The sequence below is a fragment of the Capricornis sumatraensis genome, chromosome 2, assembly GCF_032405125.1.
Source record: "Capricornis sumatraensis isolate serow.1 chromosome 2, serow.2, whole genome shotgun sequence".
Lineage (NCBI taxonomy): Eukaryota > Metazoa > Chordata > Mammalia > Artiodactyla > Bovidae > Capricornis > Capricornis sumatraensis.
In genome coordinates, this window is record NC_091070.1 from 199936457 (window position 1) to 199956472 (window position 20016).

At 44.8% G+C, this 20016-nt stretch overlaps 1 protein-coding gene across 2 annotated transcripts; it reads left to right on the top strand.

Moving 5' to 3' along the window:
* Positions 1-2564: 2564 nt before the first annotated feature.
* LOC138095511 (taurochenodeoxycholic 6 alpha-hydroxylase-like) lies at positions 2565-19740 on the top strand. Of its 2 annotated transcripts, none has more exons than XM_068991557.1 (12): positions 2565-2759; positions 6182-6323; positions 6908-6952; positions 7406-7533; positions 8461-8585; positions 8956-9110; positions 9547-9653; positions 9737-9927; positions 10025-10158; positions 16964-17028; positions 17153-17229; positions 19545-19740. In XM_068991557.1, exons 1-12 carry the CDS (start codon positions 2565-2567, stop codon positions 19738-19740), a joined length of 1560 nt encoding a protein of 519 aa, XP_068847658.1. The 2 variants fall into 2 exon arrangements, with proteins under 2 accessions (XP_068847658.1, XP_068847665.1); XM_068991564.1 differs by having other exon boundaries at positions 9052-9110.
* Positions 19741-20016: the final 276 nt, after the last annotated feature.

The window sequence follows — 20016 nt, forward strand, 5'->3', positions numbered from 1 at the left end:
AGTTAACTCTTTTCAGAGAAAGGTGGTCGGGGATAGCCCCCTGTTATGTCAGAAGAATGGAAAGCACAGTACAATAAGCCAGGCAGACTCTGGTTTTGGGGGGTAGATGCTCAGGAAAATCCAGGGGGGACCCCTGAAGCCAGATCACGACTTTGTGTATGTCAGGCTTCCTTCCTCATGACCTTTGGCACGGGCAGGATTCCTCACACTGGCTCCCGGCACGTTTGCATTTTTTTGAGAATACTGTCACACTGATTGCATGGAAAAGCCTTTCTTTCAGAACCCCTGAATGCTTTTGCTGAGTGGTGCCTATTGCTGAGTGCCATCTTTCTAGGCTGAAGAGTATGTCGGAGTATGTGCTCACTCCCAGAAAGACATTAATTATCACTAACAGAAGCACTGACCCCAAATCTAAGTGCCTCTCCAAGTGGCATCTTCTTTCCTCACATTGTCACTGCTGATAAGGACTTTCTTGATGGAAATTTAATTTGTTCCCTTTCTTTGGCCGTTTTTCTTTTTCTTACCAAAAAATACACTGTATTCAGGATGAGTGTCATATACAGCAAAAGAAGCGGCACCTATAACATAGCTAACAATATAAAGATTACAAGATTCTCGGCTAACTACTCTATCTGTCCCAGCAGAAAAACATAGATAAAGCAAATGATTAATAAACAACAGGATAAAAACAATAACTCAGAAAGGAAACTTGCTTTAAGAAACTGAAGACTACAAAAGACAACTAAAGCAAGAGATTTGAATAAAATTTCCTAAACCTTAATTACACGATCCCAAATTTAAAAATCAAAACAAAAAACTAAGACTCTCATATTTCAGTTGTGGTTGTCTTTCATTGTATTTCAAATTTATATTCTCTCATCTCTTAAGATGGAAAATAGGGATATTCACACAGACAAGTCACTGCAAACTTAAGAAAATACATAAGCATCCATAGCCTCAGCATGTATTAACCTATTGGAGAGTTTAAATAAAAGAAGAGGTAGAATTTTCAGTTCCACTGGACAAATGAAAATGAGCCATGTTGTCTTGTAAGGTACTCCACAGCTAGATGTTACTACAGACTTCAACTCCAGTTCTGTGCAACATCACAATGTTAAATAAGATAACACAGGCATCAGATATTTGAGAAAGGTTTATTTTTAAATAAATATATACATTTTATTGAAGTATAGTTGACCTACAATGTTTCAGGTGCACAGCAAGGTGATTCAGTTATACAAATACATATATATTTTTTGGAAATTATTTCCCGTCATAGGTTAGTACAAGATATTGACTACAGTTCCCTATGTTATACAGTAAACATTTGTTACTTGTTGTATATCTATTCTTTTAAATTAGAAATATAGCCTTCTATTCATACTAAGTCAAATAAGTGGAATAAAAATGTCATGCATTTTTTAGTTAGGCAAAATTTCATGTTTTCTAAAATATATATATTATGCATATTTACATAGGTATGTATACAAAATCTTTTCTGCTACACTTGATAAAGGCTTGAGAAAGAACATAAAAAAAAGAAGAGATGGAGAAATTGGAGAACATAAACAAAATGAAATGGGAGCAGTGAATATGAAATAGAAAAAGTGAAACAAGTGAGATAAAAGTAAAAGATCATCATATAGTCCAGTTGTTTTTAAACGTGACTGCTCATTAGAAACATATCTGGAGCTCTGGGGAAAAAAATGAAATGTCTGAGCATTTTTTATCTGCATTTTTTAAACCTTTTTATTTTATATTGAAAAGGAAGTATTAGTCTCTCGTGTCCGACTCTTTGCAACCCCAAATTGCAAATCTGTTTTGGGATAGAAAATAGTACTGTATTACACACTTAAAATTTTAAGAGGATAGATGTCTATAGACATCGATAGATGTCTATAGACATCAATAGATGTCTAGATATCAGGCTCCTCTGACAGCCTATCCTCTTAGACATCTATCTATAGATATCTATAGGTAGGCTGTCAGGCTCCTCTGTCCATGGAACTCTCCAGTCAAGAATAGTGGAGTTAGTTGCCATTCTCTTCTTCAGGGAATCTTCCCTACACGTGGATTGAACCCTAGGTCTCCTGCATTGCAGGGAGATTCTTTACCATTTGAACTACCAGCCCAATTTTGTACTGGAACATAGTTAACAATGTATGATAGTTTCAGGGGAACATCGAGGGAACTCAGCCATCAGGAAGGGAAACTTCAAAAAACATTTACTTTTCTGTTTTATTTCAAATTGTCTAATTATTTCAAAAAAATATAAACATGTGATAGTTTGATAGTTTGCAGGATCCTGGAACAACCCAAACTCCCCTTCAAGTTATAAATACTATCTTCTCTTTTTGATTCTTTACATTTTGTAACATAAGAGAGATTACATTTAATAAAACCAAATGCTAACACACAAAAAAACTCTGGAGGCCCAGATGTGAGATCTGCCTTCACCTTCACCCTCCCCCATGTGGGCGGGGAGATCCTCTCAGACCAAGCCAGGTGCTCCAGGAAGGTCAGCCACAGTCAGGGGCAGTCAACGATCCAGAAACCACTGCACCATGAGTGTCTCTGTGCTGAGTCCCACCAGAACCCTGGGCGGGGTCTCTGGGCTCCTGCAGGTGGTCTCCCTGCTCGGCCTGGTTCTGCTTTTGCTCAAGGTGGCACAGCTCTACCTGTACAGACAGTGGCTGCTCAAAGCCCTTCATCAGTTCCCGTCTCCTCCTTCCCACTGGTTCTACGGACACAAGAAAGAGGTAGGATGGAGCAGGATGGGGGAGTGGGAGGTCAGGGAGGGCTGGAGCAAGGGATGGTCATGGTCAGTTAGTCCATGGGACAAAGCCTTTTTGTGTGACCAGCACATGGCCCCACGAAGTAACACAGCTCATCTCTTAGATCTAGGCTCCTCACCCAGTCCTGGGGGCTCACTCCTCCCAGGCCCTGTGCTGGTGTCCTCGAGTCTGTCAGACACCCCTTCCTCAGGGAGATCTCAGGCTGTCCTGGAAACCCTGCTCTTTGAAGACAATGGCTGTTCCTTATTGACTCTCCCTGCTCTCCAGGCAGAGCAGCTTCAACTGTCCTCACAGAACAGGCTTCTAGATGTTTCCCTGCTCATCACTCAATTGCATGCTCCCTGCCTGGCCCCGAGCTTGCCTGGGAGCACAGACATCAGTCTGATGGATCAGCCCTGTGGGTTCACTGTGTGTGGAGACAACACACAGGAATCTAAGACAGTGCAGGTCACAGGAAAAGAGGCTCACCTCCTGGGTCGTGTTATTTCAGGTATTAGAAAAAACTGGCTTGGTTTCTTAGGACTGAGGGATTTTTCCTGGCATGTAATAGTGCTTAATTCCTGATAAGATGCTGTCACTCAGGAAGTTTCCCGGGATGGGGTTAGGTGAGGAGAACTGCCTGTTTGGTGTCCTCTCTCTGAACTATGAGCTCTTGGAACTGAGCCTGTAATCCCCCTCACCCTCAGCACCCAGCCCAGAGCCTGCACAGAGCGGTGTCAGTCCATTATGTGGAGGGAGAGGCAAGAGGGAAAGGAGCAGCTTGCAGGCTGGGAGGGGCAGCACTTGCCTAGAGGTGCGGGGAGCTCAGAGCAAAGTCAGGGGCCATGTGGAAATGGCTCACCAAGGGTTTGTGGCTTAAACAATTGTTAGGAGACAATCACAGGTTGAACAGATCTGAGGCCTCTTTCTCTGCAGCACAATTAGAGCAGAGCAGAGACAAAGAGAAAAGCTAGAAGCAGCCCAAGCCCCATGCGGGCTGGCCCAGCACCTCTCTCCCCTCTCCTTCCTAATCTCCTGCACCTTGGGTCTCTCAGGGTCCTCTTCACCTGCCTGTGCATTCTAGCCTCTGGGACTTGGCTCCCCATGTGTCCTCTCCCTGGAATGATCTCATCCCTCACATGACTTTCTCACAAGCCCCAGGCCCAAGTCATTTTCATTCTGGGTCTCCCAGGAGTGGAGAGGACAACTCTTTTTCTCTGGGTGTCCTTCTCACAAGTCAGTGGTAACTGGATTCAGCTATTTCTCTCTGCAAGATCATAGCTATCAGCTTCTTCTGGAAAGCCTGCCTCTGGTTCATTTTTCTATCTTGAAATCATCTTGGTAAATTATGAATCAAATAATAGCAAGTGCAGGAATAAGACTTTCCTAACATCCAGTTCTGAGTTACACCCTATTCCCCAAAGCTTCCCCATAGGCTTTGTCTTCCCTCCGTCACACTTACGTGACCTGCTCCTGTTTTGGCCACCTAATCTCTCAGTCTCCTCCACTAGCCTGTTGGGTCCAAACAGATAAGCATCTAGAGCTGCATCCTAATTTGGTACTTTAAATCCGTGTCTGGCATGAAGTAAATGCTCAGTAAACACAGGCTCAGTGAAGGAACGTGACTCACAGTACAAGCTGCCTCAAAGCCGGGGAGCTCTGATGGCAGAAGAATGTAGGCAGAGATCAGATAGCAAAGGGGCAGAGGGTTGCTCTGAGTTACACAGAGTCATTGAAATGAAGACAATTTGACTACATGAAACACACCTGGGACCAATTGTTGATGAGAAATCTGGAGGTGACAAAACAACCTGAGTCTCCAAAGTTGAGGAAAGGCAGTTGCTCTGTGGCACAGAGAACAGGCCACCAGGTAGAGGGAAGAATGTGGGCAAAGACCTGGAAGATGAGCAGGTGGAGCCAGTGCAAGAAGCACTGGAAGCAGCATCTTGAAGGCAGAGCAATGCATCTGTGGAATCGCCACCTCATTAGGGCAAGAGTAGAGACGGTAGAGGCAGAAAGGAAACGCCTTGGTGGTCCATGATCAGGAGTTTACAAAGATTCCTCTAAGCAGTGGTAAGTGTACAAAAGTTTCCGACAGTCAATGAAAATGATATTAAAAATCCACATATCAAAATCTTATTTCAATACCATTCTCATATGTGTACACTCAGAATCTGTCCTACAACTGTGCATACACTCGATATGAAAAAGAATAATATATACACACAATGTGGTATTTAATTTTTTCCACTTAGCCATATACATTCCAAACAATCTTTCTTATTAAGAAGCATTAACATGTATGCTGGGATAATATTAAATGTGTGTAGTGACTGGTATGACAAAATGAAATTAATATATAAATTTAATTTTTAAGATATAACCTATTCATTCTTTAAATAAATCTAATCGTATGGCATCTGGTCCCATCACTTCATGGCAAATAGATGGGGAAACAGTGGAAATACTAGCTGACTTTATTTTTCTGGGCTCCAAAATCACTGCAGATGGTGACTGCAGCCATGAAATTAAAAGACGCTTACTCCTTGGAAGGAAAGTTATGACCAACCTAGACAGCATATTCAAAAGCAGAGACATTACTTTGCCAACAAAGATCCATCTAGTCAAGGCTATGGTTTTTCCAGTGGTCATGTATGGATGTGAGAGTTGGACTATAAAGAAAGCTGAGCGCTGAAGAATTGATGCTTTTGAACTGTGGTGTTGGACTGCAAGGAGATCCAACCAGTCCATCCTAAAGGAGATCAGTCCTGGGTGTTCATTGGAAGGACTAATGCTGAAGCTGAAACTGCAGTACTTTGGCCACCTCATGCGAAGAGTTGACTCACTTGAAAAGACCCTGATGCTAGGAAAGATTGAGGGCAGGAGGAGAAGGGGACAACAGAGAATGAGATGGTTGGATGCATTATCAACTCAATAGACATGGGTTTGGGTCGACTCCGGGAGTTGGTGATGGACAGGGAGGCCTGGCATGCTGTGGTTCATGGGGTCACAAAGAGTCAGACACGACTGAGAAACTGAACTGAACTGAACTGAATCATATGACAACACTGCTTACCAAGTGATAGAAGTTATCATCAGTTGCTCAAGCAACAAATGATTTCCAAAATTTTCATAAACCAAGTAATTATCTTTGATGTAAGTTTCTGTAGGCAGTTTGTAGTGTTGGCCCATACCTCTACCTGACATGGGACAGAATCCAATCTTAGGACAGTGATGGACAGCCTGCAAGGTTGGATGAGATTCCAGGTCAGAAGAAATAGTTCTAAACTCTTAGTTCTGCTGATGGATCCAGAATGATAATCTGGTACCCTTCCAGCCCTTCACCCTGACTTCAGCTCCAGAACTAAAAGAAAGGCATTATTGACTTATCTTTCCCTTGGTGACAGTTCCAACAGGAGAGTGAGCTGCCACTGCTACTGAAAAGGGTAGAGAAATACCCAAAGGCCTGTGCTCGCTGGTTGTGGGGCACAAGTGCCTTAGTATCGGTCTACGACCCTGACTACATGAAGATGGTCCTGGGGAGATCAGGTGAGAGGGAAACCCTCAGCTGGAGACAATCTTTCATTTGAGTACATGTCCCTGGGTGTGAAATTCCACAAGAGACTGACACTTCAGACATCAAGGCCTGAACTCCTCCAAATACCCTCCCAACCACAAGTGAGACTAGGGTTTCTCTTTTATGTCTTACTTTTTACAAATGAATTGAGATGATCCCAGAACTGGAAGATGATTCCCTGTCCACACTGATCTAGGTTGGGCACCTCTCATTGTTGTCTCTTCTGTGTCATGAGATGGCCAGATGACCACACGCTGTAGAAAAATCACAGGTTCTTTCTTATCCTCTGGCAGTGAACTGAGTTTATGTTTCAGGGCAATTCACCATCTTAGTCCTGTGAGTGTTCTGCTCTGGAGCACCAAGCCTCCCTTCCTGGGACCACAATGACTATCAGGACAGAGAGAGTCAGGGATGGGAGGCAAGAGTGCTGTGGTTTCAGAAAGATTGTCATCTGATAAGAACCAAGCAAGGAAGGGAGTCCATGGTCTAGACCTCAGCTGCTCTGGAGGCTCCTTGCAGAGTTTGTTGCCATCCACATTCCTTCTATACCTTTCAGACCCAAAGCCTCGTAGAACCTACAAATACTTGAATTCCTGGATTGGTAAGTACATTTAAATACAACTGCAGACCACCCACCATTTAGGTTAAACAAGAGCGGTCTCTTTGTGTAAACGGAGAACAACAGGTGCCAGGCACACTCATCTCTCAATCAAACCTCATTTCTCTTCTGCTAATAAAACCCTCAGCCTTTGTAATGGTGCTGTAGCCCTCCTTTTACCTAAGCTTCTTCTTCATAACTTCTCAGTCTTTACTAATGTTTCCAGTCTAGCTTTTTGATAAGTCCTTTGATCACCTGTCCACCTACTCTTTTTCAACCTCTATCTCACTGCTCTTATAATCACATCCTATAGACAGACATACTGGAAATTCACATCCCTATAATATACTGGCTTTTCCCAGCCCTGCCCATGATGAAACTTCTCCTGACACCCTTGGTTCCTCCTAAGTGGGCCCCACTCTCCCCAGTGCCCATACACATCCATCCGTGGTTCAGGGACAGGTTTGCTGCTGTTGGAGGGGCAAAAATGGTTCCAGCACCGGCGGATGCTGACCCCAGCCTTCCACTATGACATCCTGAAGGCCTACGTGGGACTCATGGCCAACTCTGTCCGAGTGATGCTGGTGAGTCCACCCCTTGTCACCATACGCACTAGAATCCAGCACAGCTGACAAAGTCCACTATCAGACACTTACGTCCCTCAGACACCCACTGAATAGAGCCCCATGGAATGACGCACTCATGACTTAGTACGAGAGAGCACTCATTAAAGCTAGGTGGGACAGAGGAACATCTAGGCACCAACCTGGATCCATAATTTTCTCCTCCCCAAGAGAAATCAGGGCCATGGTGTATTCAGGGTCCACTCTTCTCCCATCTCCATGTTTGAACACAGGGGAGTAGATCAAGGAGGTCAGTGCAAATTGGCCCTGGCTGGCCTGGGCAATGGCAGCTTCAGTGGCAGAGTGGACATCCCAAGATGTCACACAGGTGGGCTCTGGCCTGGGTTCCATGGATTCTGCACATCACTGAGCCACTCATGGGAGGAAATGAGCCCAGGTCTACACTCACAGAGCTGGGCCTTCACAAACATCACCTCTGATCTGGCAGAAGTACCACCAGGTATTAGGCAACATTAAATGAATGAAAGGAATTGAGTAGTTCATGCCCCTTCTAAGAGCCCCGTTAAAGTCACTTTAGCTTTTCCTTGCCTTGGAATAGTTGCTTTGTAGTGTTGATAACGCTTGTCCAGATCTGACCTCAGGACAAATATTCTCCCCCGACTATGCTTTCTGCTCAGCCACAAGCTGGTTAATATCATAAATTATTCCTAAAATTCATAATTAATTAGGATATTAGAAGAGAATACAACTATTATATAGTAACGGTTCAAAGAAATAGGCATTACATTATACACATGTGTTACAGCTCTAAGTTGCTAAAACAAGTCTGCTTAGGAAATGAGGAAATTTCATCTGAAGATGTAGAGACAGAGAGAAAACCAGGATTTCTGGGGAAGCAGAGTAGGGTCAATCCCCATCCCTCCACAGGACAAGTGGGAGGAGCTTGTCAGCCAGGACTCACATCTGGAGATCTTTGGACATGTCTCGTTGATGACCCTGGACACCATCATGAAGTGTGCCTTCAGTCACCAGGGCAGTGTCCAGACGGACAGGTCAGTGACAGCTCTTCAACAGCAGAGTCCTTTTCTCACCATCTGGGAATGACTTATCTGAGAGGCAGTAAGGGCAGTGTTAAGGTTTCTCAGCACAAAAAGTAAGTTCTGCAGAGAGACATGGACCACAGCCAAATTCTACCCAGACTATTCTTGACTCAATCACTAGTTCCAGTTTCCTACACAGGGAGAAGCCTGGATCCTCAGGCCACTTGTAAATACTGAGGGGCTCCTCGGGCTAAGACAGAAACGGCAATACCTCAGTGCTGCCTGTCTCCACTGACTGAGGAATCCTTGACCCAGAGCCCCAATTCCTCTCTAGGTCAGAGGTTCCCTCAATTCCAGTCTCTTCTGCACACTCTCCCTTCAGGAACTCCCAGTCCTACATCCAGGCCATCAGGGATCTCAGTCATCTGATTTTTTCCCGACTGCGGAATGCTTTCCACCAGAACGACCTCATCTACAGGCTGACCCCTGAAGGCCGAAGGAACCACCGGGCCTGCCAGATCGTCCATCAACACACAGGTTTCTCATGGGCCACTCTACACACCTTCATCAGGCACATATGGGAGGGCCTGGCCTTGATTCTTCAGGCAGAGCCCAGACTCCTGCTTCCTCTTTAGGAGCTGACACACACCCACCTGCTGCAGGGACTGGGAACCCAGAGGTCGGGTGTCAGGTGTTGTGTAGGGAATTACAGGAGTCACCAGGTTGGTGATGACTGAGTGAGACCCCTTCCAGCAGCATTCAGGCAGAGCCTCCATGGGCTGTGTTACTTCACGGATTGCCGCCTGGAGTAGATGTCGCTGGAGCTCTCAGTCCTGACATGCTCACCCAGTGCCACCCACCTCACCCACCTGGCACCCAGACTGGGCCTGAAGGGCAGATGGGGCTATGGTGGGTGCTGCATATGGGCCCCCAGAGTCCTCAGCTCTGGCTGGGAACCACTGTTCTGGGACAGATGCAGTGATCAAGGAGAGGAAGGCTCGCCTGCAGAAGGAGGGAGAGCTGGAGAAGGTGAGGAGCAGGAGGCACTTGGACTTCCTGGACATCCTCCTCTTTGCCAGAGTGAGTGTGGGCAGGAGAGGCCTGAGCCTTTGTGCAGAAGCACACAGGAAGGGCAGACATGCAGTCTAGCCCGGCCTCCATAGATGGAGAATGGGAGCAGCTTGTCTGACGAGGACCTCCGTGCCGAAGTGGACACATTCATGTTTGAGGGCCATGACACCACAGCCAGTGGCATCTCCTGGATCCTCTATGCTCTAGCCTCCCACCCTGAGCATCAGCAGAGATGCAGGGAAGAGATCCTGAGCCTCCTGGGGGATGGCACCTCCATTACCTGGTGAGCGTCCAGGAGATGAAAGAACCCTGTCCCACCTGAGCTAGAGAGAATCCCTGCTTGTCCTGTCCTGCCTGCTCTCAGATGGGCTTCCTTGCAGGGATCACCTGGACCAGATGCCCTACACCACCATGTGCATCAAGGAGGCACTGAGACTCTATCCACCAATACCAGTCATTGGCAGAGAGCTGAGCAAGCCCATCACCTTCCCTGATGGACGCTCCTTACCTGCAGGTATGAACTTCACCTCACCACTCAGCTAAGTACTCTGTAGGACCACGTGGTAAACCAGAAATCCACATGTGCTTTCCCAGTTGCAGTATGCTGTGATTTTTTTCTACCAGAAGATAATATTTACCCACTAGTTTAAGTGAGTTTTGAAAAATGTTTTTCTTTAAAAATGTACGAATAATCCTACCATATATCCAACAATCCTGCTACTGTGAATATAACCTGAGACCCTGGAAATAAAAAAGAATGTGTACCACAGTGTTCATTGCAGCATTATTTACAATAGCCAGGACATGGAAGCAAACTAGATGTCCATCGACAAATGAATGGATTATGAAGATATGGTCCATAAACTCAAGGGAATATTACTCAGTCATAAAACAGTATGAAACTGAGTCTGTTGCAGTGAGGTGGATGAACCTGCAGCCTGTTATACAGAGTGAAATAACTCAGAAACAGAAAAACAAATATCATATATTAACACGTATATATAGAATCCAGAAAACTAGTACTGATGAACCATTTGCAGGGAAGGAATAGGTTTAGACATCAGTTCAGTTCAGTCACTCAGTTGTGTCTGACTCTTTGCAACCCCATGGACTGCAACACGCCAGGCTTCCCAGTCCATCACCAACTCCAAGAGATTACTTAAACTCATGTCCATCGAGTCAGTGATGCCATCCAACCTTCAAGCCCTTTTCCTTCTGCTGTCTGTCTTTCCCAGAAAAAGGGTCTTTTCCAATGAATCAGGTCTTTGCATGAGGTGGCCAAAGTACTGGAGCTTCATCTTCAGCATCAGTCCTTTCAATGAATATTCAGGACTGATTTCCTTTAGTTTTGACTGGTTGAATTTCCTCACAGTCCAAGGGACTCTCAAGAGTCTTCTCCAACACTACAGTTCAAAAGCATTAATTCTTCAGTGCTCAGCTTTCTTTATGGTCTAACCCTCACATCCATACATGACTACTGGAAAAACCATAGCTTTGACAAATGGACATTTACCTCAAAGTGATTTCTTGGCTTTTTAATATGCTGTCTTGATTGGTATTAGCTTTTATTCCAAAGAGCAAGCATCTTTTAATTTCATCACTGCAATCACCATCTGCAGTGATTTTGGAGTCCAAGAAAATAAAGTCTGTCATTGTTTCTATTGTTTCCCCATCTATTTGCCATGAAGTGATGTGACCAGATCCCATGATCTTAGTTTTCTGAATGTTGAGTTTTAAGCCACTATTTCACTCTCCTTTTTCACTTTCATCACGAGGCTCTTCAGTTCCTCTTTGTTTTCTGCTGTAAGAGTGGTGTCATCTGCATATCTGAGGTTATTGATCTTTCTCCCGGCAATCTTGATTCCAGCTTTTGCTTCTTTCAGCCCAGCGTTTCTCATGATGTACACTGCATATAAGTTGAATAAGCAGGGTGACAATATACAGCCTTGACATACTCCTTTTCCTATTTGAAACCAGTCTGTTGTTCCATGTCCAGTTCTAACTGTTGCTTCCTAACCTGCATATAGGTTTCTCAAGAGGCAGGTCAGGTGGTCTGGTATTTTTCTTTCAGAATTTTCCACAATTTATTGTGATCCACACAGTCAAAGGCTTTGGCATAGTCAACAAAGCAGAAATAGATGTTTTTCTGGAACTCTCTTGCTTTTTCCATGATCCAGCAGATGTTGGCAATTTGATCTCTGGTTCCTCTGCCTTTTCTAAATCCAGCTGGAACATCTGGAAGTTCATGGTTCACATACTGTTGAAGACAGTGAAATTCCTTTAGCATTTGTTTTAAAGCTGGTTTCGTGGTGCTGAATTCTCTTAATTTTTGCTTGTCTGGTCTGGAAAGCTTTTTTTCCTCCCTGAAATCTGAAGAAGAGTCATTTTGGGTAGAGTATTCTTGGTTGTATCTTCTTCCCTTTCATCACTTTAAATACATGCTGTTCCATTCTGGCTTGTAGAGTTTCTGTTGAGAAATCAGCTGATAGCCTGGTGGGAGTTCTCTTGTATGTTATTTGTTGTTTTCCCCTTGTTGTTTTTAATATTTTATCTCTGTCTTTAATTTTTGTTAGTTTGATTACTATATGTTTCCATGTGTTCCTCCTTGAGTTTATCCTTTCTGGGACTCTCTGTGCTTCCTGGACTTGGTTGACTATTTCCTTTCTCATGTTCTGGAATATTTCAGCTATTATCTCTTCAAATATTTTCTTTGGTCCTTTCTCTCTCTCTTCTCATTTTGAGACCCCTACATTGCAGATATTTAGGCTGTCTTCATTTCTTGTCATTCTTTTTTCTATAGTCTGTTCTACAGCAGTGATTCCCACAATTCTGTCCTCCAGGTTATTTTTCCATTTTTCTGCTTCAGTTATTCTGCTACTGATTCCTTCTAGTGTATTATTTATCTCTGTTTGTTTATTCTTTAGTTGTTCTGGGTCTTTGGTCAACAGTTCATTTCATCTTCTCAATCTTTGCTTCTATTCTTTTCATGAAATCCTGGATCATCTTCACTTTCACTATTCTGAATTCTTTTTCTGGAAGGTTGCCTATCTCCACTTCATTTAGTTGTTTTTCTGGAATTTATCTTGTCCCTTCATCTGGGACATAACTTTCTGTTTTTTCATCGTGATTAACTGTCTGTAATATGGTTTTTGTTTTAGTCACTGTGAGACTGTGCTTATTCTTGCTTCTTCTGTCTGCCTTCTGTTGAATGAGGCTAAGAGACTTGTGTAAGCTTCTTGATGGGACTGGTGATGGAAAAACTGGGCCTTGCTCTGTTGTACAGGGCCCTGCTCAGTTACGCTTTAATCTAATTATCTACTGATGAGTGGGGTTGCACTCCCTCTGTGGTAGTTATTTGGTCTGAGGCAATGTAGCTCTGGGGTCTACTGGCTGTATGGTAGGGTGAATGGTGAATTCCAAGAGGGTTTATGCCAAGGGGGACCTTCCAGTTCCCCTGAGCCTGTGGTAAGCCCCTGCAGACCCATGCCTCCACAGGAGGCCCTCCAACACTAGTAGGTAGTTTTTGTTAGTCTCCTGTGGGGTCAGTTCTCTTCTCCTTTGGGTCTTGGTGCATGCAAACTTTTGTTTAAGCTCTCCAAGTGTGGAGTCTGTTTCCCTCAGTCCTCTGGAAGGCCAGTAATCATGTCCTGTGGGCCCTCAAGTTTCTCTCTCCAGAGAGATTCCCAGTCCCTTTGTCAGATGCCCATGCTGAGGAGCCTGACTTGGGGTTCAGAACCTTCACAATAATGCAAGAACTTCTTCAGTATAATTGTTCTCCAGTCTGTGGGTCACCCACTTGGCAGGATTTGGGATTTGATTTGATCATGATTGCACCCCTCCTACTGTCTTGCTGCAGCCTCTTCTTTGTCTTTGGTCGTGGGTTATCATTTTTTGTTGGGTTCCAGCGTCCTCCTGTTGATGGTTGTTCAACAGCTAGTTCCAATTTTGGTGCTCACGCAGAAGGAGATGCGTGCACATTCTTCTACTCTGCTGTCTTGAACCAGAAACTAGAGTTGTTTAGCCAAGAAGTCATGCCCTACTCTTTTGCGACCCTAGCTCTGCTGGTAAAGAATCTGCCTGCAATGAAGGAGACCCCAGTTCTATTCCTGGGTCGGGAAGGTCCCCTGGAGGAGGGCATGGCAACCCAGTACAGTATTCTTGCCTGGAGAATCCCCATGCACAGAGGAGCCTGGCGAGCTACAGTCCATGGTGTCACAAAGAATCAGACATGACTGAACAACTAAGCACAGACTTAGCCCTCCAGCCTCCACTCTCCATGAGATTTCCCAGGCAAGAATACTTACTGGGTTGTTATTTCCTTTTACATATATATATATATATATATATATATATATATATATATATATGTATGTATATATATACATATATATGTATATAATATATATGTATATACGTATATATATATAAAACATTGAACAACTCAGTTCAGTCCAGTCACTCAGTCGTGTCCAACTCTTCACAACCCCATGAATAGCAGCAGGCCAGCCCTCCCTGTCCATCACCAACTCCTGGAGTCTACCCAAACTCACGTGCATCAAGTCAGTGATGCCATCCAGCCATCTCATCCTCTGTCATCCCCTTCTCCTCCTGCCCTCAATCCCTCCCAGCATCAGGGTCTTTTCCAATGAGTCAACTCTTCACATGAGGTGGCCAAAGTATTGGAGTTTCAGCTTGAGCATCATTCCTTCCAATGAACACCCAGGACTGATCTCCTTTAAGATGGACTGGTTGGATCTCCTTGCAGTCCAAGGGACTCTCAAGAGTCTTCTCCAATACCACAGTTCAAAAGCATAAATTCTTTGATGCTCAGCTTTCTTCACAGTCCAACTCTCACATCCATACATGACCACTGGAAAAACCATAGCCTTGACTAGACGGACCTTTGTTAGCAAAGTAATGTCTCTGCTTTTGAATAGGTTGGTCGTAGCTTTAATTCCAAGGAGTAAGGGTCTTTTAATTTCATGGCTGCAATCACCATCTGCAGTGATTTTAGAGCCCCCAAAAATAAAGTCTGACTCTGTTTCCACTGTTTCTCCATCTATTTCCCATAAAGTGGTGGGACTGGATGCCATGATCTTCGTTTTCTGAATGTTGAGCTTTAAGTCAACTTTTCACTCTCCTCTTTCACTTTGATCAAGAGGCTCTTTAGCTCCTCTTCACTTTCTGCCATATGGGTGGTGTCATCTGAATATCTGAGGTTATTGACATTTCTCCCAGCAATCTTGATTCCAGCTTGTGCTTCTTCCAGCCAAGCGTTTCTCATGATGTACTCTGCATAGAAGTTAAATAAATAGGGTGACAATATACAGCCTTGACGTACTCCTTTTCCTATTTGGAACCAGTCTGCTGTTCCATGTCCAGTTCTAACTGCTGCTTCCTGACCTGCATACAGGTTTCTCAAGAGGCAGGCCAGGTGGTCTGGTATTCCCATCTCTTTCAGAATTTTCCACAGTGTATTGTGATCCACACAGTCAAAGGCTTTGGCATAGTCAATAAAGCAGAAATAGATGTTTTTCTGGAACTCTCTTGCTCTTTCCATGATCCAGCAGATGTTGGCAATTTGATCTCTGGTTCCTCTGCCTTTTCTAAAACCAGCTTGAACATCAGGGAGTTCACGGTTCATGTATTGCTGAAGTCTGGCTTGGAGAATTTTGAGCATTACTTTACTAGCGTGTGAGATGAGTGCAATTGTGTGGTAGTTTGAGTATTCTTTGGCATTGCCTTTCTTTGGGATTGGAATGAAAACTGATCTTTTCCAGTCCTGCGGCCACTGCTGAGTTTTCCAAATTTGCTGGCCTATTGAGTGCAGCACTTCACAGCATCATCCTTCAGGATTTGAAATAGCTCAACTGGAATTCCATCACCTCCACTAGCTTTGTTCATAGTGATGCTTCCTAAGGCCCACTTTGACTTCACATTCCAGGATACCTGACTCTAGGTGAGTGATCACACCATCGTGATTATCTGGGTTGTGAAGATATTTTTTGTACTGTTCCGCTGTGTATCCTTGCCACCTCTTCTTAATATCTCCTGCTTCTGTTAGGTCCATACCATCTCTGTCCTTTATAGAGCCCATCTTTGCATGAAATGTTCCCCTGTTATCTCTAATTTTCTTGAAGAGATCTCTAGTCTTTCCCATTCTGTTGTCTTCCTCTATTTCTTTGCATTGATCACTGAGGAAGATTTTCTTTTTATCTCTCCTTTCTATTCTTTGGAACTCTGCATTCAAATGGGAATAGCTTTCCTTTTCTCCTTTGCTTTTCACTTCTCTTCCTTTCATAGCTATTTGTAAGGCCTCCTCAGTCAGCCATTTTGGTTTTTTTTTTTTTTTTTGCACTTCTTTTTCCATGGAGTTAGGTTTGATCCCTGTCTCCCGTACAATGTCACGAACCTCCATCCATAGTTCATCAGGTACTCTATCAGATCTAGTCCTAGTAACATCCAATTTAAGAATTGAGTGGGTTGCTATTTCACTCTCTCTCTCTCTATGTGTGTATACACACACACACACACACACACACACAAGATTTACAGCTAGCAACATCCAATTAAAAACATGATTGACACATAACTTGAATGCAACAGAAGCTCAATAAACAAATGTTAACCCTTGAATGTGGTCTTATAATGGAAACTAAAACTCTAATTCCTTGAAACATGAAGACTTAAGAGAAAAGCAGACAGAAGCAGGGGGAAGCATGCTTCTTCCACACGGATCTAAGTAAAGAAGGGAGCTTAGGGACTCCACTGTCATGGGTCGGATAGTCCAGTCTCTGAGGATTCCTCTGGTGGGTGGCAGAGAGCAGCTGATGATGAAGTCTGAGAGCCCTGCCATGGCTGGAGGCCACCCACTGATTCACCTCACAGTGGGTCTGAATCCCAGCCCTTCCCCATTTTGGCTGTGCGATCATAGACCCATCCCTTAATCTTTCTGAGACTCAAAGGCTTCATCAGTTCATGGGGATAGAACTGCCTTCCTTGAGGGCTGTGTGAGGATTAAATGAGTTATTGCACATTCCCCAGGGTCATGATGGCACTTGATAAATGTGAGTTGTCACCTGAGTTGCTCCTAAATGTAAGCCTCCAATTCTCTTACTTCTCAATCCTGGGTCCTGGTCACCTACTCCTAACAGAGCTCATGTGCTTTTTCATGCCCAGCCCACCTGTCTTGCAAGAACATCATTTCATTCAGAGTGATGGAGGGTGCTCCCATGGTGGTTCCCAGGACTTTTGTGAAGACATACTCCCCTTGCTTCATGGGGACCTTCAGGCTTCCTTCTCTCATCTCTGCCCCACAGGAATCTTAGTCTCCCTCTCCTTTTATGGACTTCATCACAACCCAACCGTGTGGCCGAACCCAGAGGCAAGTTGGTGGTGTGAGGAGGGGATGGGATGCTCTCTCCACACCAGCTGCTCCTGCTCCTGCTCTCTGGATTGATGTGAGAAGCTTGACCCCCACTGTCCTAGCCCCATTGTTCTCTCTGCAGGTGTTTGACCCATCCCGGTTTGCACCAGGTTCTACTCGACACAGCCATGCCTTCCTGCCCTTCTCAGGAGGGTCCAGGTGAGGCCTCTGTACTGCGGGAAGCAGGTGTCACTGGTTGCTCCCTGCTGTGTGTGACTGTCTACATTCGTACGCGGTGCATGCAGTTCTGTCCTTATGTGTTGATGTATTGAGAAGGAGGCATGGGTCTCCATGTACAAGAAGGTCTTTAGGGACGTTGACCTCCTGATGTCCACAAGGACTGACATCATTTCCATCTCAGTGACTGATCCAAAGTATCCAGGGTTTTCCTCACTTTAGGAGTATGACATTTTAACATTAGAAGCCTTCTTGAAAGTTAAACTACACATGTTTGGTTTGGGCAATTTCAGTCACCTTAAAAGATGGTTTCCTCTATTCCCACATTACTAGTCAGCCTACTGCCTTTCTACTTAATTCACCAGTCCACCTCTCACTGTATCTATTGTGTTTGCCTGGGTTTGGAATATCAGTTGCCTTCCACGTCCTGAGGCTTCAAGTCATGTCTGTGATCAGTCACAGTTGTTGTTTGAATAAGTTCCACAGTCATGAGTGTGTTCTCTAGTTCTACAGTACATCTGACATAATTTTGACTTCATATTAATATAACCATGACATATTTTCCTGTTGCCAAAATTCTTTATATAATAGCAGAAGTTATATATCATAGTCTCAGAGTCTACAGAGTCTAATGTTAGCAAGATAAAGAGTAAAGTGCAGGACAATCAAGTCAGCTTTTGGGAGAAAACTATTCTTTGTTTCACAAGCATTTGTAAAGTCCCTTGTATGTAAAGTATAAAAGCACCCTTGGAATAGCTATTAACCTGGATGATACATTCATAAATGACTAAAGATCTTAAAGGCTACAGAACCTCCCCTAAAATAATAACTTCAGTGACTTTGTAACTTAGTAAAAACAAGCTTTTTCTGACTCTACAGTTCTAGGAAATTTTCAACTGTGAATCAACATACACGGAACAGCTTTGAAGCAAATTGTCTTCCTGAATTGCTTCTAGGATTTGGTTTATACCAGGGTCCAGTCCTTCCTTGTAGACATGGCTGCACGTCATGCAGCTGCCACTAGAGGCAATGGGAGAGTAGGCAGCTTGATTTTAGGTCAGAATAAATATTTGTTATACTGTCAGTCCATTTGAGTTGTTTTCTATTCAATTAATATTGTTTAAATATGAAAGCGTGTCTCCATGTGCCAAGACCTGTGCTAGGAGATGGGAACACAGAGATGATAACGCTGTCCTCCCCCAGGGCTCACTGTCAACAAATCAACATGTCTACTCAAGACAGATGTCATTCACACATCCACTCTTTCACTCATTCATTCATTGGGCAGACTGTAGAAGGATCCATGATCCAGCACTATGCTGGGCACTGGATGTGATGTGTCCTTGAGTTAACACTCATGGGAGCCTTGAGGGTCCCGAGTGGGAAGAGGAGGTGAGAGTGGTGAGAGTGCAGAGGGGGTGAGGGTGGTGGGTGGTGGTCACTGGATTGAGCCTTCAGCATGAGGATGGCAAAGGCGAGGGGAGGGGACCTCAACAGTTGATGAGTCAGAAAAAGGAGCTGGACAGACCCTAGGTGAGTAAGGAATAAGCCAGAGAGGGCAGTGATGCAGCTAAGGCATTGGGATGTGTCCTCCCTGTGGTACAGAACACAGCAGGCCTGGAGCTACTGTGGGTTTAGAGAGAAGGGCAGAATGGAGGCTGAAAAGGCCAGATGAGGAGCCCAAGGGATGGTTAGGAGGGTCATTTCTAGATTAGAATGGAATGTTCCAAAGTTAGATTGACTGAGGGGCTGAGGGGGACAGGAAGCCAGACCATTAATTGGGAGGCAAATGGTCAGCTGGTTAGGGTTGTTAACCCATGTCCCACCAGGAAGCCTCCCTGTTGCCATTCTGATTCCTTACACAACCCTGACTTGTCCTCTCTGGGAACTGGGCAGCCTGTCTGTCCACCGTAGGTGGTAAGGTCCTGAGAGGGTGTCCACCCTGCCCCCATACAGTGCCCTGGCCTGACCTGAAACCAGGAACTGCCCATGGATGAGTGAATAAAGTATTAGTTCACAGTTCTCGATCCACTTGACTTGACTCTGTGACTTAGAGCACTGATGCTCCCCAACAGGATTTCCTGCTGAGAGCAGAAGTAGGAGGTTGGAGACAGTCCTTAGAGAGGTGGGCTTTGTCATAGGTCAGGGGGAGAGTTTGGCCCAAGGCTTGGCTGTCAAGTTCAGTGTGATGAGTAAGGAAGGGATCAGGGCTGGGCCATGTGGAGGACAGCCCTGAATCCCTGTGCTCAGCAGGGGTTAGAAGCCTCTGCTCTCTTCCTTTTTATCTCCCAACCCAGGAACTGCATCGGGAAGCAGTTTGCCATGAATGAGTTGAAGGTGGCCGTGGCCCTGATCTTGCTTCGCTTTGAGCTGTCACCGGATCCCTCCAGGGTCCCTGTGCCCACTCCAGTCATGGTGCTGAGATCCACAAATGGGATCCACTTGCAACTCAGGAAGCTGTCTGATCCAGGTGGAGACAAGGACAAACTCTGAGGGCGCCTACCCGCCATCCTGTCTTGCTGTCACTCTCCCTGTCCTTGCCTTTTTGCCCATTTCCTGCTTCTGTCTGCCCCCTACCAGCTTGCCTCATCTTCTGCCTCCTGCCCAGCAGCAGACTTTCTGCCCTTCTCATCTCACCTTTCTCCAGGCTCCCTATTTGCTGTCTCTCCATCTGTCTCTGACCCCCTGTATCTCTCACTGTCCACAGGAATCCTGATCACCCGACACCCTCCAGTCTGTCTGTTCTCTCCTGTGTTTCTCCCCTTCTGC